Source organism: Ahaetulla prasina, chromosome 4 (assembly GCF_028640845.1).
Source record: "Ahaetulla prasina isolate Xishuangbanna chromosome 4, ASM2864084v1, whole genome shotgun sequence".
NCBI lineage: Eukaryota > Metazoa > Chordata > Lepidosauria > Squamata > Colubridae > Ahaetulla > Ahaetulla prasina.
In genome coordinates this window covers 145,931,724-145,959,704 of record NC_080542.1, presented here as the reverse complement: position 1 = coordinate 145,959,704, position 27,981 = coordinate 145,931,724, and the positions used below count along the sequence as shown (strand labels likewise).

General features: G+C 45.6%; 1 protein-coding gene across 1 annotated transcript in view; it reads right to left on the bottom strand.

Moving 5' to 3' along the window:
- Nucleotides 1–4,541: 4,541 nt before the first annotated feature.
- The window catches only part of VIPR1 (vasoactive intestinal peptide receptor 1), a 78,041-nt gene continuing 54,601 nt past the window's right edge, over nt 4,542–27,981 (bottom strand). The window contains exons 4-13 of the mRNA XM_058179959.1: nt 24,687–24,793; nt 22,186–22,286; nt 20,236–20,368; nt 17,445–17,598; nt 16,589–16,649; nt 14,434–14,500; nt 10,738–10,829; nt 8,661–8,799; nt 7,236–7,277; nt 4,542–5,427 (exon numbers count right to left, since the gene is read on the bottom strand). Coding sequence (XP_058035942.1) covers nt 5,245–5,427; nt 7,236–7,277; nt 8,661–8,799; nt 10,738–10,829; nt 14,434–14,500; nt 16,589–16,649; nt 17,445–17,598; nt 20,236–20,368; nt 22,186–22,286; nt 24,687–24,793 — 1,079 coding nt within the window. The 3' untranslated portion in view covers nt 4,542–5,244. The remainder of the gene's footprint in view (nt 5,428–7,235; nt 7,278–8,660; nt 8,800–10,737; nt 10,830–14,433; nt 14,501–16,588; nt 16,650–17,444; nt 17,599–20,235; nt 20,369–22,185; nt 22,287–24,686; nt 24,794–27,981) is intronic.

Genomic DNA, 27,981 nt, shown 5'->3' with positions numbered 1-27,981 from the left:
CAGGACTAGAATTCACCATCTCCTGGTGATTGGCATAGAGTCACTCAGCCGGCTTTCACGCCTTAGGTAGGACTAGAACTCACCATCTCCTGGTGATTGGTCAAGACACACAGCCAGTTTTCATGCTTAAGGCGGTACTAGAAGTCACCATCTCCTAGCTGATTGGCCCAAAGTCACCCAGCTGGTTTTCATGCCTGAAACGGGACTAGAATTCACAGTCTCCTAGCGATTGGCCCAAAGTCACTCAGCCAGTTTAAAATTAAGGTGAGATTAGAACTCACTGTGTCCTGGTTATTGGCCAAAAGTGACTCAGCCAACATTCATGCCTAAGGCAAGGCTAGAACTCACTAGTCTCCTATTTTGTAGGCTGGAGCCTTAACCACTAGACCGAACTGCCTCAAAAGTTGCTCAAAGAATAGTTGGGAAGCTGGAATTGCTCCAGCCATCTAAATTCTGCTTCTACCAATGTCTACAAAGCTGAGTGTAGAATATAACTACCAAGTATATAGTCAATAATGAATGTAGCAGGTGATAGTGGGTAATATTCAAGGGGCTGCCATAAATAAGAGTGAGGGTCAGTTTATTTTCCAAACCATCTGAAGGCAGGACAGGAAGCAACAGATGGAAACTAATCAAGGAGAGAAGCGATCTGGAATTAAAGAGAAATTTCCTGACAGTGAGAACGATTAACCAGTGGAACAGCTTGCCACCAGAAGTTGTGGGTGCTCCAACACTGGAGGCTTTTAAGAAGAAACTGGACAACTATTTGTCTGACATGGTATAGGGTCTCTTGCTTGAGCAGAGGGCTGGACTAGAAGACCTCCAAGGTCCCTCCAACTCTTATTCTGTTATACTTTCATCTGTGTGAGAGATGCAGTAACGAAGTTGTGAATGCTCCAACACTGGAAATTTTAAAGAAAATGTTGGATAGCCATTTGTCTGAAATGGTGTAGGGTTTCCTGCCTGGGCAGGGGGTTGGACTAGAAGACCTCCAAGGTCCCTTTCAACTCTGTTATTATGTTATGAAATAAGAGAGGTTATAATATGCTTATCTCCTTCCAATAAGTTATCTAGAATTGCATAGCCCTCACACGGTAACCCTCAGGCAAACTAGAAAATTGTGAAAAATTAATGACCAAGTCAACCTGATCAATAAATTTCAGATCCGGCAGCATTTCCTACGCTCAGCATAATTTTACAAACTACTTTATACTAATGCAAACTGATTTTCAGAGAGCATACAGTTATCGTTCCCTCCAACATAAAGCGTAAAGATATGCAGTAACTTTATTATTTTCTTGCCAATGATAATCAAACACACACACAAAATCACATTGTCCTACTCACCTCCATCTCACTATTCTGAATTTTTATTTTTTTTAAAAAGCAAAACCTGAGATGAATTCATGGAAAAGCTCATATTTACAGTTACGGCTCAATAAATAAGAAAAGGTTGAAGGTCAAACGAAACAAGAAGTCTTCGCACGTTTGATGGGTTTTTCCTTATTGGAAAATGTGGAATACCATGAAAAAAATATGTTCAGATTTCAGGAATTGTGGCCTGAAATATTTACAAGATGGAAGCCACAGTGGAGAATTGTTGACTGAAGGTTGGTTGAACATCAAAAAGTTAGGTGTTCCTTAGCTCTTATGGTAGGTTGTCCAAAGAGATGGTAGGTTGTCCAAAAATGTCCATATGTGTTGGTTATCTTCTCAATTTTCAGCTTTGAGGTTCATGGTGTGACAATGAAAGAGATCAAAACCAACAATCTTGTCACCAACCTTGATGTCCTTCAGATGTTATCAACAGATACATAGGAAACCAAAATGATCTGCTGTCAATGATGGCTTTCATGGGTAGTAGCATCCATCCAATGATGATGGACTTCTGGACACAACCACAGGACATGAGCCCAAAAAGCTAATCACCATTGCAAAATGGTCAGTGTTGGTCAGTCAAGGTTGGGAGATGTGGTTGCTCAGGAATAGTTTGAGAAGAAAAACTTAACTCCTTCACAAACCATTTCTTCCTCATCTTGGATGTAGGCAGGCTTCGTACTTTATCAAGAAGTTTTGCTTGCAGCCTGGATACTGTGCTGTGTGAACTTTTTCTAACCATCATTTGCAGCTTAGCTATCATCTGTGAGTAACGTTAATTACAAATACATTCAGAAAACCATCTTTATTTCTAGCACCAACAGCTTCTAATTTCTACAATTTAGAAGCTGCTACAATAGTACAGGTAGTCCTTGTCTTACAACCATTCATTTAGTGACCATTCGAAGTTATAACGGCACTGAGGGAAAAGTGACTTATGACCGTTTTTCAAAGTTACGACCTTTGCAGCATCCCCATGATCGTGTGATCAAAATTCAGACGCTCGGCATCCGACTCATATTTATGACGTCCCTGGGTTGCAGCGTCCCTGGGGTCATATGATCCCATTTTGCAACCTTCTGGCAAGCAAAGTCAATGGGGAAGCCAGATTCACTGAACTAGTGTGTTGTAAACTGAACAACTGCAGTGATTCACTTAACGACGGTGGCAAGAAAGCTCGTAAAATGTGGGGAAATTCACTTAATTGTCCTTCTTAGCAATGGAAATTTTGGGCTGAATTGTGGTCGTAAATCGAGGCATCACATGACAGGACATTTTCATTTAGCAAGTGCCACAGATGTTAAGTAAACAATGCAGTTATTAAGTAAATGCTTCCCCCATTGTTTTTTTTTTTTTGGCCAGAAACTGGAAATTAATGCCAGGAACTGATAAACTACTCACAAATTGTGATCATGTGACCACAGCACACTGCAAATTCATGTGAAGGTTAGCCAGTTGCAAAGGGCCAAAAAATGTGACCAGGGAGAGGTGTAACTCTGCGGCTCTCGTAACTCTGCAAACGGGGACATAAGTAGCTCTGGGAGGACCTTGGTAACATCAAAAGTTTGTTAAGCAACTGGTTGTAAGTGGAGAACTACCTGTATTTCAGCATTCAAGGTATAGGAAGTTTTGTAGAAAAAGGAGAAGGTCCCCCAACGAATGAAGATGGTTTTCTGAAATCCACTAATGATCTGAGGAAATCTAATCCCAACCTCAGGTCTTTTCCTGTGGAACCTGATGGCAAATGAAATAATCTGGTGAGGTCCTTGACGGTCTCTGAGCTTGGGGGTCTTCTCGCAGACGTTTCATGACCCAACTAGGTGACATCATCAGTGCTACAAGGGAGGAAGGTTTGCAGACAGAAGGAGGAGGAAGGATTGTGGGGTCCTTGGTGGTCTCTGATCTTATTGGTTTTCTTGCAGATGTTTAATGACCCAATCAGGTAACACCATCAGTGCTTCAAGGGAACGGGGTTTGTAGAGAGGAGGAGGAGGATTGGGAGGAAGAAGAAGAAGGAGGAGGAGGAGGAGGAGGAGGAGAGGAAGGAGGAGGAGAAGTAGGAGGAGGAGGAGGAGGAAGAGGAGAAGGAGGAGGAGGAGGAGGAGGAGGAGAGGAAGGAGAAGGAGAAAAAGAAGAAGAAGAAGAAGAAGAAGAAGAAGAAGAAGAAGAAGAAAAGAGGAGGAGGAGGAGGAGAAGAAGGAGGAGAAGGAGAAGAAGAAGAAGAAGAAAAGAGGAGGAGGAGAAAGAGGAAAAGGAGGAGGAGAAGGAGAGGAAGGAGAAGGAGGAGGAAGGAGAAGGAGAAGAAGAAGAAGAGGAGGAGGTGGAGGAGAAGAAGAAGGAGGAGAAGAAGAAGGAGAAGGAGAAGAAGAAGAGGAAGAGGAAGAGGAGAAGGAGAAGGAGGAGAAGGAGAGGAAGGAGAAGGAGAAGGAGAAGAAGAAGAAGAAGAAGAAGAAGAGGAGGAGGAGGAGGAGGAGGAGGAGGAGGAGGAGGAGAAGAAGGAGGAGAAGGAGAAGAAGAAGAAGAAGAAAAGAGGAGGAGGAGAAAGAGGAAAAGGAGGAGGAGAAGGAGAGGAAGGAGAAGGAGAAGGAAGGAGAAGGAGAAGAAGAAGAAGAGGAGGAGGTGGAGGAGAAGAAGAAGGAGGAGAAGAAGAAGGAGAAGGAGAAGAAGAAGAGGAAGAGGAAGAGGAGAAGGAGAAGGAGGAGAAGGAGAGGAAGGAGAAGGAGAAGGAGAAGAAGAAGAAGAAGAAGAAGAAGAGGAGGAGGAGGAGGAGGAGGAGGAGGAGGAGGAGGAGAAGAAGGAGGAGAAGAAGAAGGAGAAGAAGAAGAAAAGAGGAGGAGGAGGAAGAGGAGAAGGAGAAGGAGGAGGAGAGGAAGGAGAAGGAGAAGGAGAAGAAGAAGAAGAAGAAGAAGAGGAGGAGGAGGAGGAGGAGGAGGAGGAGGAGGAGGAGGAGGAGAAGAAGAAGGAGGAGAAGAAGAAGAAGAAGAAGAAGAAGAAGAAGAAGAGGAGGAGGAGGAGGAGGAGGAGGAGAAGAAGAAGAAGGAGGAGAAGAAGGAGAAGAAGAAGAAAAGAGGAGGAGGAAGAGGAGGAGGAGGAGAAGGAGAGGAAGGAGAATGAGAAGAAGAAGAAGAAGAAGAAGAAGAAGAAGAAGAAGATGAAGAAGAAGAAGAAGAAGAAGAAGAAGAAGAAGAGGAGGAGGAGGAGGAGGAGGAGGAGGAGGAGAAGAAAAAGAAGGAGAAGAAGAAGAAAAAGATGAGGAGGAGGAGGAGGAGAAGGAGGAGGAGGAGGAGGAGAAGGAGAGGAAGGAGAAGGAGAAGGAGAAGAAGGAGAAGGAGATGAAGGAGAAGAAGAAGGAGGAGGAGGAGGCGAAGACGATAACTTGGTGCTCTCTGACTTTCGCAGCTTTCTTGAAGATGTTTCATGACCCAACTAGGTAACATCATCAGAGCTAGAAGGGAGGGAGGGTTTGCAGAGAAGAAGAGGAGGAGAAGAAAAATGAAGAGGAAGAAAAAGAGGATTATGGGGTCCTTGATGCTATCTGAGCTCAGTTGTTTTTTCCGTGAGATTTCATGACCCACGTAAGCCACGTCATCAGCGAAACGATTCTGTTTTTGAAAGCTGATTTTTTTTTTGATTCTGCCTTCGATTCCAGATCGGAAAAAAGGAGGAGGAGTCTGTCCAAACTTAACTTTACTTGTTCCGAGTCTCCGGGCCACAGAATTTTGTCTCCATTCTGCTTGCAAAAAAAAAAAAAAAACTGGTTTTAAAAATAACAATAATAACAATAATGCCAAATACTTGATTCCCAAATTCTGTTGCTTGCAGCTTTTGCCAGGCGGGTTTGTCTGGATCGTCTTCGGCCTCCGGGACTCAAACCAGGGATTTTTCGGCTTGAAAAGTGGAGCTGCGTTGAGTTTTGGGGCTGGAGGTGGCTAACATGGAGATCTGGGTGGTTCCGGTGCTGCCGACAGACGGGTGGTGATACTTCATATCCGAACCCAGGAAGCGTTCCAGATGCCACCTGCGCCATTTGCGTTTCATTTCGGATTGAACCTGAGATATGGGGGGGGGGGAAGGCGGGGAGGCACAGGAGAGGGGGAAAAAAAACAACACAATTTCAGATGGTCCTCCACTTACAACCGTTCGTTTAGTGACGGTTCTAAGTTACGACGGCACAGAAAAAAGTGACTCAGGACTGTTTTTTGTACCTATGACTGTTGCGGGATCCGGTGATTTGGATCAGGTGATCAAAATTTGGATGCTTGGCCACTGACTCATATTTACGACGGTTGCAGTATCCCAGGGTCATGTGTTGTAAACTGGGAAAATCCATCATTAAGCGACATTCACGAATGGAGGACTACCTCACCCTCAACCTATAACTGCAATAGAGTCCAAAATTTCTGTTGCTAAGCGAGACAATTAAGTGACTTTTGCCCCATTTCTGTGACTTTTCTTGCCACCAGTTCTGTCCCCTCCCTTCCTCCCCAAAACAATACGCCAGCCAAGGCGGTCTGCCAGCAATTTATTTACACTTGGCCGGGTTTCTTCTGGCCACGAAAAGTTCTGGCAACGTTCCTTCATGTGCCAGCCAAGTCCTTATCAAGTAGCAGCGTGCCGACAGACCATTGCCAGGGCAACCAGGAGTCTGCAGGATGATCTAAAGTACTCACAAGAAATCCCAGCCTTCGGTCCAAAGCAGTTAAAGAGCCAGTAGTCCGTAACTTTGTCCGACACAAGAGCCTAGGGAGCACTCTCCCTGCTTTTATCCCCTGTGGGGTGTGGCTCCATGACTCAGCACCCTCTGGGCCTGCCCCACCTTTTCCTCTGCTGCGCACGCTTATCTCGGCGTCGCTGTTTCGCATCTAGCCAAGATTGATCCTCAGCAGCTGGTTCTTGGGGCGTTGCCAGGGAGGAGGAGGGGTCGGGGGAAAGAGGCCTTGTCATCTCCTCCTCCTCCTCCTGGCCTGCAGCTGGAATCTGGGACGGTGCCAGGGGGGAGGAGGGTCCAGGGCGGGAAGGAGGCCTTGCCAGCTCCTCCTCCTCACTCTCCGAGTCATCCGACTTCAGGAGGCCAGGCCCGGGGGCCGGAGCCACAACACCACCCTTGTTAAGTGAATCACTGCAGTTGTTAAGTTAGCCACAGGGTCCTTGAGTGAATCTGGCTTCCCCATTGACTTTGCTTGTCAAAGAAGATCGCAAAAGGGGATCACGTGATCCCGGGAAACAGCACCTGTCATAAATATGAACCAGTTGCCAAGTGTCTGAGTTTTGATCCCCTGAGGCTGCAACGGTCGTTAACGCTTTTTTTTAAGTACCATTATAACTTCAAATAGCTACTGAATGAACTGTTGGAAGTCAAGAACTCCCTGTATCCGTGCAATTTCCGGAACACAAGTCAGGGGCAACTTCTATTTGCTGGATGCATTTCATTGAGCTGATATTTGGTGTCTGACAGGACTAATCTGGAAACTCAAATTTAATCAGAGCCACTTTGCATTAAAATCGAGCAGTAATTAAAAAAAAAAATAAAACCCTTCCAGGATCCTAGATTTATCTAACATCAGGCGGGTTATTGGAGAGAGATTGCTTTATAATTATTCAGATCAGGCTTTGCACCCCTGGCCAGGTTTCCTGGCTTATTGCAGAAATTCTTACTGTCTATTATTATGGGATGCTCACTGGATCCTTCATTAAAAGGCCTCGTTGACCTTGCAAAATTAAAAAGCAAATGTAATTAAATTTAATCTATGCATTAACCGATGTGGGGTGGGGGGGAAACCAAAAAAAAGGGGAGGTGATGATTAACTTTGGAAGCTAAAAAACACTCCCTGGGCTGAGCAACTCTTCCAACATCTTACCTCCCCATTGATGAAGCAATACAACACAGCGACCACGAAGCCCTGAAGGAGAGAATGGGAAAAACAATAAAAAAGAGAGAGAGAGGAAAGATTTCAACCAGCATAAATAACTCTGTGCAGGATGCCATGAACAGAACGTCATGAAGGGGGGGGGGCGGCCCTGGGGCTCTCTGAGCCTGGGGGCTCTCTGGCAGATGTCTTGTGACCCAGCTAGGGAACATCATCAGGGCTAGAAGGGAGGGGGGTTCAGGAGGAGGAGGAGCAAGCATTTCATGACCCAACTACATAATATAATCAATGCTGCAAGCTGGAACCCCGTTCCCTCCCTCCCTTTTTGTTCTTCCTCCCTCTCTCTCTCTCTCTCTCCTTCTTTCTCTCTCTTCCTTCCTTCCGTTCTCTTTCTGTCTGTCCTTCCTTTTCTTCCTCCCTCCTTCCCTCCCTCCCTCTTTTTCTTTCTTTCTTTCTCTTCCTTCCGTTCTTTCTGTCTTTCCTTCCTTTTCTTCCTCCTTTCCTCCCTGCCTCCCTGTCTCCCTTTCTTTCTTTCTTTCTTTTTCTCTCTCTCTCTCTTCCTTCCGTTCTCTTTTCTTCCTTCTTCCCTCCCTCCTTCCCTCCTTCCCTCCTTCCCCCCTCTCTCTCTTTGTCTTTCTCTTTCCTTCCTTTTCTTCCTCCCTCCCTCTCTCTCTTTCTTTCTTTCTTACTTTCTTTCTCTCTCTTCCTTCCGTTCTCTTTCTGTCTTTCCTTCCTTTTCTTCCTCCTTCCCTCCCTCCCTCTCTCTCTCTTTCTTTCTCTTCCTTTCTTTGTCTTTCTCTTTCCTTCCTTTTCTTCCTCCCTCCCTCCCTCCCTGCTTCTCTCTCTCTCTCTTTCTTCCTTTTTTCTTTCTTCCTTCCTTTCTCTTTCTGTCTTTTTCTTTCCTTCCTTTCCTCCCTCCCTCCCTCTCTTTTTCTTCCTTTTCTTTCTTCCTTCCTTCCCTCCCTCCCTCCCTCCGTCCCTTCATTTCTTTTTCTTCTTCTTTTCTTTCCTTCCTCCCCATCCCTCCACTTCCTTTTCTTCCTCTCCTCCTAATTCTTCCCTTCTTCTCAGCACCTACTGTTTTGGGAGGCGTTTCTACATCTGACAGCCCCCAGCCATTAAATACCACCCACCGTCACTTAAGCCAAGCTCTCTCTGGCACTCTGAGTATTCTAGGAGAGGATTGCTATAGGACTGTGGCAGGTAGCGGCAGGTTGACATCCAAACTTGGCAACTTTAAGACTTGCAGACTTCAATTCCCAGAATTCCCCCTGCCAGCACAGCTACTTCTGGGAGCTGAAGTCCACAATCTGGCTGAGGAATTCTAGCAGTTGAAGTCCACAAGTTTTAAAGTCACCGAGTTTGGAAAACTCCTGGTGGCATGATGACGGTGGTTGGAAACGACAGAAGGCTCACCTGGAAGGACCCCAAAACAAGTTCGAAGACCAGTTTGACGTACATCACTTCTTTCTTGACCGTGTCCGGAAAGAAGGCAAATATGGCATAGTGGATACCGAACAGAGGGATCAGAAGAAGAGTGGATTTGGCTAGCCTCCTGAAAAAGACAGAGACGGGGACAAGAAGACATGGAGGTTTTCAATGCTAGGAGTGGGGTTTGCGGTATAGAGTTGGAAGGGACCTTGGAGGTCCTCTAGTCCAGTGGTCCGTGAGAAAATGTTGGTGGTCCGTGGCGCAGCCGGGTGGAGGAGCTGCTCCGGGATGAGCAATGGCCAGTCTTGTGACTAGAGCTCTGGAATATGGGGCTGGCCAGGAAGCCCATGGTGGGGCTGTGAATCTCCGCCGTAGAGGGAGGTTGGTGTAACTTGCAACTTTGCAGCACAGCTCTCGCCGGCCGCAATGAGGTAATGGTGCAGGGGGGGGGATGGCGGTGCAGGTGGGCCAAAGCAATGGATGACGGGAACCCTGGGTGGTTTCTTCCCCCTGCTGTAGCTTCCTGTCGGCTGAACCCACCAATGGCTGTCCCCGCCCCTCGCCCTCCCTTCCCAGTCACTCCTCGCCTGGCAAGAGAAGGGGAGGGGGGGGATGGAGATTCGCTCCACATTCCAGAATGGGAGCAAAGTTTTGTCTCTTGATAGATCTCGGGGCCCTTTCTTCTGGCCCTTCTTGGTGCTCTGTGCCCCTCGGTCTCTCGGGGGGACGGTTGACTTCCTCTCAGCCCCAAGACACTGGCTGGCCCATGAAATGAGAGAGAGGAAGAGAATGAGAGAGAGAGAGTGAAAGAGAGAATGAAAGAGAGAGAGAGAGAGAATGAGAAAGGGGGGGAGAGAGAGAGAAAGAAAGGGGGAGAGAGACAAGAGAGAGAAAGGGGGAAGAGAGATGAGACAGAGAGGGAGAGAGAGAGAGGGAGAAAGGGGGGAGAGAGAAAGAGAGAATGAGAGAGAGAAAGAGGGGGGAGAGAGAAAGAGAGAAAATGAAACAGAGAAAAAGACTGAATGGATGAGAGAAAGAATGAGAGAGAGAGAGACAGACAGAGAGGGAATGAGAGAGAGAGAGTGGGGGAGAGAGAGAAAGAGAGGGGGGAGGGAGAGAAAGAGTGGGAGAGAGGGGGGTAGAAAGAGAGAATGAGAGAGAAAGAATGGGAGAGAGAGGGGAGGGAGGGAGAAACAGAGAAACAGAGAGGAGGGAGAGTGTCTGAAGGACCCCATCCCGTCACTGGGAGTCCAGGTGCTTCAGCAAGCGGCACGCTGGATTCGTATTAGTGGTGCGCGGGATTTAAAATTACGAACTCGGTGGTCCCTGGGGTCCAAAAGGTTGGGGACCCCTACTCTAGTCCAACCCGCTGCTCAAGAAGGAGGCCCTATAATGACAAATCGTTTCATCATGGAGGACTGGAGAGAACCGCAAGTCACTCAGGTGAGAGATTCATGTGGTGGAAATCGTTCTAATCCTTAACAGTTTGGCCTAGTGGTAAAGGCACCGGGCTAGAAACCAGGAGACGGGGAGTTCTAGTCCTGCCTTAGCCATGAAAGCAGCTGGGTGACTTTGGTCCAATCACCAGGAGACGGGGAGTTCTAGTCCCGACAACATCCCTATGGTCACATGATCAAAATTCAGGCGCTTGTCAACGGGCATGTATGTATGATGGTCACGTGATCCCCTTTTGCGACCTTCTGACAGAAGCAAAGCCTGTGTGTGGGGGGGAAGCTGGATTCACTTAACAACCGTGTGACTAATTTAACAGCTGAAATGATTCACTTAACAACGGTGTCAAGAAAGGGGGCCAAATTCACTCAACAGCTGCATCGAACAAGTTTAGCAGAGGAAATGTTGGGCTCTATTTTGGTCGTACGTTGAGGACTTACCTAAAATACACATCAAAATGGGGCGGAGCTTAATGGCGTGACTGCACCCACCATTTTTTGGAGGACCCCCCCCCTGCCCCGCAGAGGTCTCTGATCCTGAATCAGATCCACGAGGCCAAATCAGAAAAACTCACGGGGTTAAACAGCTTCAAATGGAGGCCGGAACTTACGAATATTGACTTGTTTCATTTCGCCCAACATCTGGAGAGTGAAGCTTCTGAACCAGGATCCGTATGATGCATATAAACAGCACGAAGTTGGCCTGTTGAACATATTAAAAAGAGAGCAATAAAATTCCGTGTTGTGCAGAAGACGAAATACGTAGAGCCACACGGTTATAGATCATCTATTTCTGAGACATTTTTCAGAGCAGGCAAAAGGCATTGAGAGCTGGCGTTGTACAGGTAGTCCTCGGCTTATGACCAGCTGTTGTGGTCCGTCAGCAGCCTGCAGAGCTGGCAACGGAGTCGGACAGCGATGAGGCTGAGGAAGAACATGGGCCAGTCCTGGAGGCTAGGGAAGACCCAGATGAGGGCTCTGCGTCGGAGACAGAGGTGAGGCCAGGGCCACCCGGGAATGAGGTGCGGACTCCGGAGCCTCCAGAGACTGATAGTAGTGAGGCAGAGGAACAGGAGGAACCTCTTCTTAATCACGCATGAGAAGAGCTGCCAGAAGGCAAGAGCAGCTCAAGCAGAGAGGACAACTCGGGAATAGGGCCAAGAGATGATTGGCCCCTCCCATAAGGCTTAAAAGACCAGCAACGGCATTTGGGCTTTGCCGGAAAACAACGTTGATAGCTTCGTCTTCTTGCATTTATTTTTGTATCTGTGACTTCTGAACGTTTGCCAAGAAAGGCCTTTGGCAGTTTGCCTACTTGGACCAAGGTTTGCGATAGGACTGAGGAGTTTGTATTGGGAGGAATTTGTTTTAATTTGAGTTGAATGATGCTGGGAACAAAATAAATCTCAGCTGTTCGAATAAAGTTTGGTTTTTTTCACAGACCGAGTTTCTTACTACCTACAGTATAAACACTAGCAGTATTTCCGTTGCTAAGCAAGGCAGCTGTTAAGTGAGTCGCAACTGAACTTAAAACATTTTGTGCCATGGTCATCAAGGAGTTACTACGCTTAAGTGAACCTGGTGTCATTAAGTGAACCAGGCAGTCATTAAGTGAATCGTGCGGTCATTAAGCGAATCCAACTTCCCCCATCGACTTTGCTTGTCCGAAGCCAGCTGGAAAAATCACCATGGGGTGATCATATGACAGTGCAAGTATCATAAATACATTCTGGTTGCCAAGGGCCCGACTTTTGATCGTGGGACACAGGGAATGTTGCAATGGTCATAAGTGTGAAGGTGAGTCGCTTTTTTTCAGTGCGGTTGTAACTTTGAACAGGCACTAAATGAACGGTTGTTAAGTCGAGGAATAGCTAAACTCTGTATTTGTCTCTTATAGAATTTATCTTTGGGTTCAGTTCCATTTATTAAGTAGCCCTGAAGGAAATCTCTCCATATTTTCCTTCTACAGGAAGCTCAGCCAGGTTCGCTTAACAACCCACGTGACTAACTTAACAAAATTAAGGAGGACCAGGGGAGACATGATAGCAGTGGTCCAATATCTCAGGGGTTGCCACAAAGAAGAGGGAGTCAAACTATTCTCCAAAGTACCAGAAGGCAGGACAAGAAGCAATGGATGGAAACTAATCAAGGAGAGAAGCCACCTAGAACTAAGGAGAAATTTCCTGACCATGAGAACAATTAATCAGTGGAACAACTTGCCTCCAGAAGTTGTGAATGCTCCAACACTGGAGGTTTTTAAGAAGAGACTGCATAGTCATTTGTCTGAAATGTTAGTGTTTCCTGTTTGAACAGCAGGTTGGGCTGGAAGACCTCCAGGGTCCCTTCCAACTCTGTTATTATTATTATTATTATTATTATTATAACTGTGGTGATTCATTTAACATTGGTGGCAAGAAAGGTCATAAAATGGGGCAAAAATCATTTAACAACTGTCTTGCATAGCAATGGAAGTTTGGGGCTCAATTGTGGCAGTAGTGGAATTCAATTTTTTTTACCTCCGGTTCTGTGGGCGTAGCTTGGTGGGTGTGGCACGGGAAGGATACTGCAAAATCCCCATTCCCACCCCTTTCCTGGGAGAAGGATACTGCAAAATCCCCATTCCCACCCCACTCTGTGACCAGCCAGAGGTGGCATTTGCCGGTTCTCCAAACTACTCAAAATTTCCGCTACTGGTTCTACAGAAGCTGTCAGAACCTGCTGGATTTCAGCCATGAATTGTGGCCATAAATAAAAAATAAATAAAAAATAAAAAAATAAAAAATAAAAAATTCTGTTTATTTGCACAGAATCAAACCAGACCTCGACTTAAAACCATTCATTTGGTGACCATTGAAAGATACAAGATCACTTTAAAAAGTGACTTATGACCGTTTTTCCACACTTACGACCGTTGCAGCATTCCCCAGGGTCATGTAATCAAAATTCAGATACTCGGCAACTGATTCATATTTATGACGGTCACTATGTCTCAGGGTCACGTGATCCCCTTTTGTGGCCCACTGACCAGCAAAATCAATGGGGAAGCCCGATTCACTTAACAACTGAGTTGCTAACTTAACAACTGCCGTGATTCACTTAACAGTGGGGCCTTTAAATGGGGCAAAATTCACGTAACAACTCTTTTGCTTAGCCGTGGCAGCTTTGGGTTCAACTGTAGTCATAAGTCGAGAACCGACTAATGTACTGTTTATTGACACAGAATCAAACCACAGAGATGTCAGGAAGTTATTTGAGGGTATTTAGATCGGGGGCCTCAAAATCTGGCAACTTTTAAGACTTGTGGACTTCAACTCCCAGAATTCCTCAGCCAGGAATTCTGGGAGTTGAAGTCTACAAGTTTTACAGGTGCTAAGTTTGCCAAAAGTTTTTTATTTTTTTTGTAAAACATAAAACAATCATTTTGAACAGAGTATCAGTCAGGTACATCTTTAAACAAATTTCACCCCCCCACATTAGATTAAATCTAATATGTTTCCTTCTCCCTTATAAAATTATTTTTATTTGCACATATTTTTCCCAAAATTCTATTCCGTCCCTCCGTTCTGAAATCAATATTTAGATCAAGTCTAGTCCCCAAATTTAAAATCCCTTCTGCTCCTTTATTCCCAATATAACAGTAGTTTAATCTCTTAAAAATATTGTTATTATTATCCAGAAAAAAGAAAAAAAATACTACAAGAAAAAACAAATGTAAAATATCTCTTACATATCAATTCAATTTCAGTTTCATTTCTAACTTAATTCTCTTAATTCCCCAAAACATCATGAATAATCGTTCTTTAATTATCTCTTAATTTTCTTCAATTTCACAAGTCTCAACTTATTCTATAATACTTTTAAATAAAAAAAAAATAAAATCTAAAAATTAAAAGGGGTACATTATATTCAACTATTCCCTTAGAAATTTAACATTCGTTTCCCTCTTTCCCCATTCTGTTTTATAATCCTTTCTTCCATTTCCCGAAGCAGACAGTTGCTAAGTTTGGAGCCCCTTAGTTTAGACCAGTGATGGCTAACCTTTTCCGGGCTGAGTGTGTAAATCACACACACGTGCACCCAAACCCCCCAAATGCATCGTGTGTGCGGCCCCACGCGTGCGCCCCGCCCCCATGAACACATGTGCAGTCCCCCTGAGCATGTTCCCCTGTGCCCCGCCCTCCACGCGGCAGAAACCCAAAGACCAGCTGGCCAGTGGACATGCATGAACTAGGCCAATGGCTCACGTGCCATCAGAAAGGGCGGCTGCATGCAGTGAAAGAAATCGAAAAAACCCACAGATACCTTACCAGTATAGAAACCAAAATGGGAGCTTTGATAATCCACCAATATGGAGATTCGATTAAATCCCAGCAGCTGAAAAGAATTTCTCAAATTAGATGAAACTTTCTATACTCAAAGGGTAACAGAGGAAGCCAACAGAAAAAATATATATATGACTTTTGATTGCTAATGACACAAATAAAATACATGACCGGAATGCCCCAGAAGGTTCCCCACCCCCCCTAAATGCAGGCTACGCAGATGGTCCTGGAGTTACAACCAGAATGGAACCTGAAACTTGTGTTGGTCATTAAACAGGTCATCACACAAGCGTGCCCAATTTTCTAACCATTTTCTACACCAGCTGCTAAGCAAACATGCTTATTAGGTCAATGCTGAGTTTATTCAGTGACCGCTGCTGCGGTCATTAAGTATTCCCGTTGGGATTTTTTTTTTTTTGCCAGAAATTGGAAGTAAACACTGGTTTCCAGCAAAAAAAAAATGCCGTAAATTTTGGTTGTGGGAGACTGCAAATAGCTATAAATGAATATATTAACGTTTCGACTTTTACTGCACCAATGTTTTATATTTTTAATATTTTGATTGTATTATGCTGCTATTTTTGACATGGTAAGCTGTGCAAGGTTGGTTGATAATGAGAGAGGGGGTCATATATATGCAATAAAATAATTGAAAAAAGAAAAAAGAAAGAAAACAAAACAAACAAATGAGGGAGGGAGGGAGGGAAGGAAGGAAGGAAAAGGAGAAGAAAGGAGAAGGAGGAGGAGGAGGGAGGGAAGGAGAAAGATGTAGAGAAGGAAAGAAAGAAAGAAAAATAAGGAAGGAAGGAAAGAAGGAAGGAAGATAGAAAAAAAGGAAGAATGATGGAAAGAAGGAAGAAAGGAAGACAGAGAAAAGAAAGAAGAAAGAAAGATGGAAAGAAGGGAGGAGGGAGGGGAGGCGGAAGGCAGGCAGGCGGGAAGGAAGGAAGGAAGGAGGGAAGGATTAGAAAACTTACAACTCCGTCGACTTCGACATGACCTGTGTTTAACACACAAAATCATCTATTGCAATATCCTTCCTATAAAAGACTACTTCAGCTTCAATCGCAATATTACAAGAGCAAAAAATAGATTCAAGCTAAATGTCAACCGCTTCAAACTTGATTGCAGAAAATATGACTTCTGTAACAGAGCTGTTAATGCTTGGAACTCATTACGTGACTCCATAGTCTCTACTCAAAATCCCAAAATCTTCAACCAAAAACTGTCTACTATTGACCTCACCCCATTCCTAAGAGGACTATAAGGGGCGTGCATAAGAGCACAAAAGTGCCTACCGTTCCTGTCCTATTGTTCCCTTCATTATATCCAATTAATATAGTTGATGCATAATTTTAATTATATATATATATATATTTTCTTCTTCAAGATATGCTGTTTTATCTATGACATTTGTTTGTGTATACTGTTGTGACAAAAAAAAAAAAGAGGAAGGAAGGAAGGAAGGAAGGACCGAAGGAAGGAAGGAAGGTAATTGACCATGTGGTTGCAAGGGGCAGAGGGGCATCAGGATTTTGAATCTGGAGCATAAGTAGCCTGGGGGAGCCAGATTGTAACTCTGAACAGTCACTAAGGAATCGGTCATAAGTCAAGGACTACCTAAATTAAGTAAATGCAAGTGTTTTTTTTTTGTTTACATTTATATCCCGTCCTTCTCCGAAGACTCAGGGCAGCTTACAGTGTGTAAGGCCATAGTCTCATTCTATTTGTATATTTACAAAGTCAACTTATTGCCCCCCCAACAATCTGGGTCCTCATTTTACCTACCTTATAAAGGATGGAAGGCTGAGTCAACCTTGGACCTGGTGGGCTTGAACCTGCAGTAATTGCAGGCAGCTGGTTTTTTAATAACAGGCTTCTTATAGCCTTGAGCCACCACGGCCCCTCTCTTCTCCAGTGAACCATGGAAGGTCCAGGTTTGAGTTGGAAGCCCTCAGATCTTAAAGGTCTAAACCCTCCAAAAGACCACCCACTGCTTGAAAGGGCTGTGTCCCACCGACTTCCGACCGTTGTTGCAGGCTCAAGGGCAGCCGTAAGTCGGGGACTACCCAAATAGCCTCTTACCAAGAGTCACATGCTCTTTCAGCTGGATAAAAGAAGAAGGGAGATTCATGCCTACCCTGTATTTTCATAGTGAATCCTCGTGACAGTCCAAGCCAAGATGAATAGCATCGGCGCACCTGACAACAGAGAATTAAGGATTTGTCACTTTTTGCAGCTGCACAACCTCAAAACGGTGCATAAGGCAGAACAACAAGAACAGGGAACGAACACAATCAGATGTGCCCGAATTAGCAGCACAACGTTATTTTACTTCCTGGACACCAGTTTGAATATAATTATTATTATATGGGAAGGGTGACTTTGAGCCAATCACCAGGAGATGGTGAATTCTAGTATCACCTTTGGTGTGAAAGCCGGCTGGGTGACTTCGGGCCAATCGCCAGGAAACGGTGAGTTCTAGTCCTGCTTTAGGCAGGAAAGCCAGCTGAGTGACTTCGGGCCAATCGCCAGGAGGCAGTGACTTCTAGCATCACCTTAGGCACAAAAACCAGTAACTTTAGGCCAATCAAATCCCAGAGCATTCAGGCCAATTCTAGTAGTTAAGGCACCTGGCTAGAAACTAGGAGAGAGTGCAAATTCTACCTTAGCCATGAACGTCGGCTGGGTGATTTTGGACCAAACACTAGGTGACAGTGAGTTCTAGTCCTGCCTTAGTCTCAAAAGCCAGCTGGGTGACTTTGGGCCAGTCCCTCCCTCCCTGTCAGCCCATCCTACCTTGCAGGGTTGTCATTGTGGGGAAAACAGGAGGAGGAAGGAATCTAACGCATGTTCGCCGCCTTGAGTTATTTATAAAAATATTAAAGGCAGGGCGCAAACGAACTGACCAATAAAGACAAGAATAATGGCAATGAAACGGAAACAAAGAAGAATGGAAATGTAGGGAAACAAAGAACGATAAAAAGTCACAATACCCCAGCCTATGACGATGTACCACCAAAAGTATTTCTTCTCCGAAAAGAAGGAGATGACCAGAAGGGTATGAAGATATAAGCCCTCGACCAGAAGCCAAAAGAAGTTAGCCATGATGCAGTACTGGAAAAAGACCACCGCAGCTTTGCAGCCCACCTGAAAAAGGGAAAACAAAACCATCTTGCAAAGATGAGTTTATTTGGTGTCTTGACCAGAGGTCTCCAACCTTGGCAACTTTAAGCCTGGAGGACTTCAACTCCCAGAATTCCCCAGCCAGCAAAGTCACCCAGCTGGCTTTCATAGTTAAGGCGGTACTAGAATTCACCATCTCCTATTGATTGGCCCAAAGTCACCCAGCTGGCTTTCATAGTTAAGGCGATACTAGAACTCACCATCTCCTATTGATTGGCCCAAAGTCACCCAGCTGGCTTTCATAGTTAAGGCGATACTAGAACTCACCATCTCCTAGTAATTGGCCCAAAGTCACCCAGATGGCTTTGATGCCTTCATTTTAATTGGGTGCCTCTGTGACTTCCCACGGTCACTGAACGAGTGGCTGTTAATCCAGCCGCTTTGCTGGCTGGGGGATTCTGGGAGTTGAAGTCCTCCAGGCTTAAAGTTGCCAAGGTTGGAGACCTCTGCCCTAGACAGACTTTTCCAACATTGAATGTGGCTCCAAAACAGCCCTTTGATGCCCGACACATTTTTCTCCGCTTCCTCCCAGGCCGTCGTCAACTTATGGCCGTAGTCCTCGACTTACGACAGTTCATTTAGTCATAAGTCAAGGGCACTAAGGAATGTGATCTTAGGACTGTTTTTCATGCTTACGACGGTTGCAGCATCCCCCCCCATGGTCACCCCATCAAAATTCGGGCGCTCGGCTGGATTAACAGCCACTCGTTCAGTGGCCGTGGGAAGTCACAGAGGCACCCAATTAAAGTGAAGGCATCAAAGCCATCTGGGTGACTTTGGGAGATGGTGAGTTCTAGTATCGCCTTAACTATGAAAGCCAGCTGGGTGACTTTGGGCCAATCACCAGGAGACGGTGAGTTCTAGTACCGCCTTAACTAAGAAAGCCAGCTGGGTGACTTTGGACCAATTACTAGGAGATGGTGAGTTCTAGTATCGCCTTAATTATGAAAGCCAGCTGGGTGACTTTGGGCCAATCACTAGGAGATGGTGAGTTCTAGTACCGCCTTAACTATGAAAGCCAGCTGGGTGACTTTGGGCCTATCGCTAGGAGACGGTGAGTTCTAGTACCGCCTTAACTAAGAAAGCCAGCTGGGTGACTTTGGGCCTATCGCTAGGAGATGGTGAGTTCTAGTATTGCCTTAACTATGAAAGCCAGCTTTGGGCCAATCACCAGGAGACGGTGAGTTCTAGTACCGCCTTAACTATGAAAGCCAGCTGGGTGACTTTGGGCCAATCACTAGGAGACGGTGAGTTCTAGTACCGCCTTAACTATAAAAGCCAACTGGGTGCCTTTGGGCCAATCACTAGGAGAGAGTGAGTTCTAGTACCGCTTTAGCCATGAAAGCCAGCTAGATAACTTTAGGCTACTCACACTCTTTCTCTCTCTGCCCACCCCACCCCACTGGGTTGTCGTTGTGTAGAAAATAAGAGGAGGAAAATGTGCGGGATATGTTGATTGTCTTGACTTACGTTATTCGTAAAAACAATAGTACCAGAATACAAATAAATATACATAAAATATTTTTTGGGGGACGGGTAGCCAAACATTTATAAGACTCCCGCTTCCCAAAGTGTTCAGGAAGCAACAATTTTGGTTGTCCAGTGGTTTTTTTGCCCCCAACAATTGAAAAGAGAAAGAAACAGCCGTGAATCAGAAAAGGATTACAACCAGTTATTAAGGTTGTTTGTCTTCTTTATAGTATTTCTTTGTATAATCCTTCTGTCATCGGTACAAGCAACGAACCCAAACGACCTCTTTATATTTACAGATTGTAAAAATTACTTGGCAAAATTGAAGTGTATTTTCTCCCCGCCCCCCCCCCCCCACTTCTCTCTCTTCAGGACTAAACCTGCTCTCACACGCGCTAAGAAGTCAACTCCTGTTTGGAGAAAAATATTACGCAATATTATGTATATTATTATTTTTTTTCCTCTCCACCGGTTGGTTTTTATTAGCTTGTGCCGGCTGGCTTATATTAGCAATATCCTGCTTGGTTTTTTTCACACTCCGGATGTGTTCTTACACAGAGGTTGCAACCGACAAATTTAGCTAGGCAATTAAAAAAGAGCATTCTTAGTTATTTGAAAAGGTGACGCCCCGTTTTGATCTGCGGCCAAATATTCAGCAACTATTCATTTAGTGACCGTTTGAAATTACAAACGAAACTTTGAGTCGTCGACTTACAACCATTCAAAGTTTCAGCGGCACTGACTTATGAACGTTTTTCACACTTACGACCGTTCCAGCATCCCTATGGTCACGTGATTAGAGTCCAGTTGCTTGGCTACCGACTCGTATTTATGACGGTTGCAGTTTCCCGGGGTCACGTGATCCCCTTTTGAGACCTTCTGACAAGCAAAGTCAATGTGGAGGCCAGATTCGCTCAATGACCATGTAATTCACTGAACAACTGCAACGATTCCCTTAACAACAGTGGCAAGAAAGGTCGTAAAACGGGGCAAGACTCACTTAACAACAGAGTTTTTGGGCTGAACTGCGGTCGTAAGTCAAGGAGTACCGTTCGTTAAATGACGGGGAATGGGGAACCAACATTCAAAGGTAGGAAGACACTGGAAGAGCGGAGAATAGATGAGACTGACCGAGCCTATGGAGCAGTATTCGGATTCTCCATTTTCAAACAAAATGAAGTCTTTGACAAAGACGGCCACGGCACGCAGGATGAAGGACATAAACAGGTGCATGTGGATGTAATTCCGGGTGCAGTGCAACTTCCTGCAAAGGAGAAAGAGGAGATGATGGGGACACCCTCCATATCTGAAGGTGCTTTCGACCATCTCTGGTGGGAAGTGGAAGGAGGTTCTTCGACCGAACGAACACGTGAAAGGGGCGTGCATAAGAGCACAAGCGTGCCTACCGTTCCTGTCCTATTGTTTCGTTTCGTTTTATCCAATTAATATAGTTATTACGTACTCATACTCATATATATGCTTATATATTGTATAGTTACTTCATGCTTATGCTTATATATACTGTTGTGACAAAATAAATAAATAAATAAATAAACTTGAAGCCAGAAATCTGGTGTTAAGGTCTCTGGACTTCAACTGCCAGAAGTTAGTAGGACTGGATTGAGGAGGAGGAGGAGGAGGGTGAGGAGGAGGGAGAAGGAAGAGGAGGAGAGGGAGAGGAGGAAGGAGAAGGAGAAGAGGCGGAGAAGAAGGAAGGAGGAGAAGGTGAAGGAAGGGGAGGAGGAGGAGGGGAGGAGGGGGAGGAGGAGGAAGGAGAAGGAGAAGAAGAGGAGGAGGAGGAAGGAGAAGAAGAGGAGGAGGAGGAGGAAGAGAGGGAGGAGGAGGGAGAAGGAAAAGAGGAGGAGGAGGAGGAAGAAGAGGAGGAGGAGAAGGAGGAGAAGGAAGGAGGAGGAGGAGAAGGAAGGAGGAGAAGAAGGAAGAAGAGGAGGAGGAGGGGAGGAGGGAGGAGGAGGAAGGAGAAGAAGAGGAGGAGGAAGGAGAAGAAGAGGGGAGGAGGAAGGAGAAGGAGGAGGAAGAGGAGAAGGAAGGAGGGGGAGGAGGGGGAGGAGGAGGAAGGAGAAGAAGAAGAGGAGGAAGAGGAGATTGGATGGTCATTTGTGTGAAATGGGACAGAGTTTCCTGCTCAAACAGTGGTTTGGACTGGATGACCTCTCAGGTTCCTTCCTTCTCTGTTATTTGGAGCAGAGGGAGGAGAAGGAGAAGAAGAGGAGGAGGAGATTGGACAGGGTCTGAAATGGGACAGGGTTTCCTGCTTGAGCAGTGGGTTGGACTGGATGACCTCTAGGGTTCCTTCCAACTCTGTTATTTGGAGGAATGGGAGGAGGAGGAGAGGGAGGAGGAGGAGGAAGGAGAAGGAGGAGAGGAGAAGGAGAAGAGGAGAAGGAGATTGGACAGTCATTTGTGTGAAATGGGACAGGGTTTCCTGCTCGAGCAGTGGGTTGGATTGGATGACCTCCGAGATCCCTTCCAACTCTGTTATTTAGAGGAGGAGGAGGAGGAGGAGGAGGAGGAAGGAGAAGGAGAATAAGAATCAGCTAGAAAAGTCCACATATCTTCAAGTTGTGAAGACTGAGAGACACCATTACAGGCAGTCCTCGACTTTCAACCATTTGTTTAGTGACGAGAGATACAACGGCACTTGAAAAAGTGACATGACCGTTTTTCACCCTTACGACCGTTGCAAACTTATCCCCGCTGGCGATGCGATCAAAAGGCTTTGACCACCGGCTCATATTTTATGACGGTTGCAAGCGTCCAAGGGTCAGGTGACCCCCGTTTGTGATCAGCAAAGCCGATGGGGAAGCCAGTGGTCACTTAACGACCGTGTCACTAACTTAATACTGCGGGGATTCGCTTAACAACGGTGGTGAGAAAGGTCGGAAGATGGGGTAAAAATCACTTAAGAACTGGCTTGCTTAGCGGTGGGGACTTGGGGGGCTGGCTTGTGTGGGTCATAAGTCGAGGACTGCCTGTATGGAGGGCTACACTTGGGAGTGAAGAAGCCCAACCTCTGCCCCCCCCCTCGCCCCCCCACCCCCCGGGCTCAGGTGATTCCAATACCTGAAGAAGCAGAGAATCATCATGGCCGCCGTCAAAGCAATTAGAGACAAACTGTGTCCAATTGTGTATCCAGTTTTCACTGTGCCGTAGAAGACGACACTCTGCGGAGAGAGAGAAACAGCACAACAAACTGGTCAACACACTTTCCATCTGGAATTGACAAATCCAGACGGTCCTCGAGTTACGACCGCAACGGAGCCCAAGATTTCTGAGACGTTTTGTTAAGTGAGTTTTGCCTCATCCTAAAAGCCTTCCATTGCCACCGTTGTTAAGGGAATCGCTACAGTTGCTAAGGGAGTAACACGGTCGTTAAGTGAATCTGGCTCCCCTACCCATTGACTTTGCTTGTCAGAAGGTCGCAAAAGTGGGATCACATCACCGTCATAAATGCGAGTCAGCTGCCAGGCGTTTGAATTTTTAAATATGTGAGCCTGGGGATGCTGTAGCGGTCGTAAGTGTGAATAAATGGTCGTAAGTCACTTTTCTCAGTGTCGTCGTAACCTGGAATGGTCAGTAAAAGGATGTTTGTAAGTTGAGGGTTACTTCCAGAATTAAATGAACTGAGAAGCCATTAAGTCCCTGCTCTGCAGAATCTTTCGTCCACTCTACCTCAACTTACAACATTTCATTTACTGACCATTTGAACTTAAAACAGTGCTGAAAAAAAACGTACTTATGATCTGTCCTCGCACTTACGACCGTCACAGCAAAAATCTTCCCGTCCACTTTCTGACAAGCACAGTCATTGGGGAAATCTGGGCTTGCTTCACGACTGCATAATGCATTTAACAACCGCAGTGATTCGTTTTACAACCATGGCAGAACAGGTGGTAAAAATTGGGTGCAAATCACTTAACAATCTCCTTGCTTAGGCCTATCGTGGTTGTAAGCCGAGGACTGCAAGCTGAGCCTTACGTGGAATAGATTTCAGTGATAATCACAACCACAGGAACACAACTGTCCTGCAGGGATTCCAGCTGTGCGCTGCTCATATCAAAGCTGCTGCCACCCTTCAAATAGAAGACAGCCAGTTTGGTCCAATGGTTAAGGCACCAAGTTAGAAAACAGGAAGCCATGAGTTCAAGTTCTGCCTTAGCCATAAAGCTGTCCGGGTAACGTAGCGCCAATGACCAGCAGACAGAGAGTTCTAGTCCCACCTTAGGCATCAAAGCCAGCTGGACGGGGTGAAATCTGAACCGGTTTGCTGCCAGTTTGCCGGTTGCGCATGCGTACCGTGCGCTAAATGTGCACTATGCACATGCATGCACAGCAAATGTGCGCGGCGTGTGCAGTGTGCACCAAACACACACTGCGCATTTAAAAAGCTACCGGTTCAGTTGAATCAGTAGTTAAAAAAAGCTATGATCCAACGATCAGCTGTGCCGCGCGGTTTAGCTTTGCTAGAAAGCAGGATTTCCTGCTTTCTAGCAAAGCTAAACCGTGCACCACAGCTGATCCCCCCACACATTGTTCTACTTACCTTCCCAAGCCTCCTTTTGGCACATACTGAGAATGTGTGTGAACCGGTAGCATTTCACCCCTGCAGCTGGGTGACTTTCAGCCAATCGCCAGGAGACAGTGAGTTCTAGTCCCACCGTAAACATCAAAGCTAGCTGGGTGACATTGGGCCAAAAACCAGGAGATGGTGAGTTCTAGTCCCATCTTAGGCATGAAAACCAGCTGGGTGTCTTTGGACCAGTTGCTCTCTCTCAGCCCAACCATCTCATTGGGTTGTTGTTTTGGGAGAAATAAGAGGAGGAAGGTTTGTTGGATATATTCACCGTTTTGAATTATTTGTAATAATAATAAAGGTAGGATACAACTAAATAAATGAAGCCCCTTTTAGTCATCTTGGTTTTCTTTTCTCCCCTCCTCTCTTTCCTTTCTTCCTTCCTTCCTTCCTCCCTCCCTCCATTCCTTTCTTCCTTTTTCTTTCCCGTTATCTCTCTTTTCCTTCCTTCCCTGCTCTTCACCCTCCCTCTATTCTTCCTTTATTCCTTCCTCCTCTCCCCTTTCTGCCCCTCCTCTACTCCTTCTCTTTCTTTCCTCCCTCCTCCTTACTTCCTCTCTCTCTTTCTTTCTTTAATTCCTTTTTCTCTCCCATAGCCTCTCTTTTCCTTCCTTCCTTCCTTCCTTCCTTCCTTCCTTCCTCTCCTCTATTTCTCTCTCTCTCTCTCCCTTTCTTTCTTTCTTTCTTTCTGTCCTTCCTTCCTTTCTTCCTTCCTTCCTCTTCTCTATTTCTCTCTCTCTCTCTCTCCCTTTCTTTCTGTCCTTCCTTCCTTCCTTTCCTCTATTTCTCTCTCTCTCTTCTTTCTTTCTTCTTTCTTTCTTCTTTCTTTCTTTCCATCTTTCCTTCCTTCCTTCCTTCCTTCCTTCCTTCCTTCCTTCCTTCCTTCCTTCCTTTCCTTCCTTCCTTCCTTACTCTCCTCTCCTCTATTTCTCTCTCTCTCTCTTTCTTTCCTTTCCATTCATCTGCCCTCCTCGATTCCCCTTCTACTGACCTGTTCCTCAGTGATTGTCATGTTGGGGTCATATCTACAAGCCACCGGATACGGGGCAGGATAAATATCTGACCAGCCATCCCTGGTGCAGTTCCTGCTGATGTTACCTAGATGGGCAATAAAGGAAGATCATAAAATGTGCCCCTCCACCTAGATTTATATAGTGTCCGCTACCACTGGTAGCCCTTGACTTACGACCACAGTTGAGACCCAAATTTGTGCTGTTAAGCAAGACAGTTAAGTGAGTTTTGCCCAATTTTACAATCGTACTTGCCGAAGTTGTTAAGTGAATCACTGTGGTTGTTAATTTATTAACATGGTCATTAAGTGAATCTGGCTTCTGCATTGACTTTGCTCATCGGAAAGGTCACAAAAGGGGGATCACGTTACTCCAACCGTCATAAATATAAATCAGTGGCCAGCAGTCGGAATTTTGATCATGTGTCCATGGGATGCTGCAACGGTCATAGATGTGAGAAACTCTCATAAGTCATTTTTGTCGGAGCCATTGGAAACTTTGAACGGTCACTAAAGAAATGGCTTTAAGTCGAGGACTACCTGACCCGCTGAAAAGGCCTAGAGCAGAGGTCACCAAGTGGTGGTCCGTGAGAAAATTTTGGTGGTCCACAGAAAAATTATTTGCATTTTTTAAATACTGCACTAAATCAGGGGTCCTCAAACTATGGTCCCTGGGCCAGATATGTGCAATGAACGCTTGTGTTGCTGCAGAGAGTCTCCCCGTTCGGGGTCTTTTTGTGTGGGTTGGGGTCTGCTTCAGCCTCCTGGTGCGAGGCTTTGGGCAAAGGCTGGAAGGAAGTGACGCTGGTGGCAAAGAGCCGGAGGGCCTCGTTCCAGTGGGACAGCATCATGGCCTGGAAATGACTGACCATCTCAGCCCACTGAGCCTCCAGGCGCTGGTACCTGGCTTTGCACTCCCGCAGGTCTTCCCTCTGCTTGGAAAGTCTATGCTCCTAGTCCTCAGTGAGGTGCTTCCGCTGAGCCTCCTTCTCGGTCACATCCAATTTGAACTGAGCCGTTTTGCCAATTCTTTCTCATGGAGGCTGCTTAGCTCCAACAACTGCTTCCTGTTGGGGCCCTAAAGAGCTCGGGTGGGCAGGTGAAGAGTGGCTGGGAGGGGAGGGGCGAGTAGAGGCTGGTGAGGCGCCCCTCGATATGAGTGACATTGAGTTGGCCACACCCACCCAGTCACATGACCACCTAGCCACACCCACCCAGCCGGTCATTAGGCAGATCATATTAGTGGTCCGTGGGATTTAAAATTATGAATTTAGTGGCCCCTGAGGTCCGAAAGGTTGGGGACCCCTGGGCTAGAGGATTCTCTCTCTCTCTCTCTCTCTCTCTCTCCACATTTTAAAGTCCAATTTTGTAAGGATTTTGCTTTTTTAAAAAAAAAAACTTGTAAGGCACTCAGAATCACTCAGATATCGAGGTGGGTGGTATGTAAATTTGATTAATCAATAAATAAATCGGGGGGGAAAAAAAGATCTCTGTTCCAGGATCTGGAATTTGTTTTACAGGATCTAATCTGGGTCGGTCACCAGAATTTTTGACTTCTGAGCTTCTGAGGGAACTTGTCTCTACCAGAATATATGCTTTGGGTCAGTGGTCTGCAAACTTGGCTCTTTTAAGACTTGTGGACTTCAACTCCCAGAGTTCCTCAGCCAGCTTTGAAAGTTGAAGTCCATATGTCTTAAAAGAGCTAAATTTGCAGACCCTTGCTTTGGGTTATTCAGTATGTAAAAAAGATGTTGAGACTCTAGAAAGAGTGCAGAGAAGAGCAACAAAGATGATTAGGGGACTGGAGGATAAAACATATGAAGAACGGTTGCAGGAACTGGGTATGTCTGGTTTAATGAAAAGAAGGACTAGGGGAGACACGATAGCGGTCTTCCAATATCTCAGGGGTTGCCACAAAGAAGAGGGAGTCAAACTATTCTGCAAAGCACCTGAGGGTAGAACAAGAAGCAATGGGTGGAAACTGGTCAAAGAAAGAAGCAACTTAGAACTAAGGAGAAATTTCCTGACAGTTAGAACAATTAATCAGTGGAACGACTTGCCTTCAGAAGTTGTGAATGCTCCAACACTGGAAATTTTTAAGAAAATGTTGGATAACCATCTGACTGAGATGGTGTAGGGTTTCCTGCCTGGGCAGGGGGTTGGACTAAAAGGCCTCCAAGGTCCCTTCCAACTCTGATGTTATGTTATGTTATAAGTATGTAATATTTATGTGGTGCCTTTTGGTTGTGGTGTGTAGCCTTTTATTTGTTAATTGGGATGTTGATGGCCAGCTATTAAGTCGTTGGCTGTTGTTTCCTTGTGCTGCCAAGTCATTGGCTCCCAAATTACCTGATAAACTGTTTGTGAATCAAATCACAACATTAACATACATTCAATTTCATGACTACTAAGATTGTTGGCCAAGCAGGTACAAAAACAGCCAGGGAAATAATCAAAGACTGGGAAATGGGCCACTTGTAATCAACAGGAGTGCTGATTTACCGCACGGAGGGCTTGGCAGCACAAAGAAACGACAGCCAACGACTTAATAGCCAGCCCTCAGCACCCCAAACAACAACTACAATGCCACACACAACCAGGCACAGCATAAATATGAAGGGCAGAATAGCTTATAGCAGATATTCTGATCAAGAGATGGGATCTAGCAGAATCTGAAAGCTCTGGTCACCATGACCGACCTAGATTGGATCCTGCAACATTATTCTGGGAAAATGTATATTTGCCTTCATTTCAGAATTCACTTTATTTGGATACGCTCTGCATTAAATTCTTTATTCAGCACGAGAACATGTGACCTCAGAATCGGAATGCCAAAAAAAAAAAAAAAAAAGCTCGAAACTGGAAAGCATAGAAGAAATATTTAGATTTGTCTACCGTCTTAGTGGGGACCGCAATGATTAATTCTGGGGCGGGGTGACACATTCGGAGAACACAATGATCCATGTGTGTTTGCATTAAGGGATTGAGGCATTTCCTGGTTTGTCATTCAACACAGAAATAGAGAGGCGGAGAGAGAAATAACTGTTCTGAGTAAACTTCGAGGCCAGGAGAAAAAAAAAGGAGAAATGGTTGATTTGGAGCGGAATGAAAACCAAGAATGCCTACAGCAATACACACAAAGCTGGAGATGGCAGCTGCAAAGCACGTGGGGGTGCGTTACACAAAAATTGCATTTTGTGGTACTGTCGAATAATATTTTATTGGCCTAACTAGTCTGCTCCAGGCAGTCCTCAACTTACGACTGTAACTGAGCCCA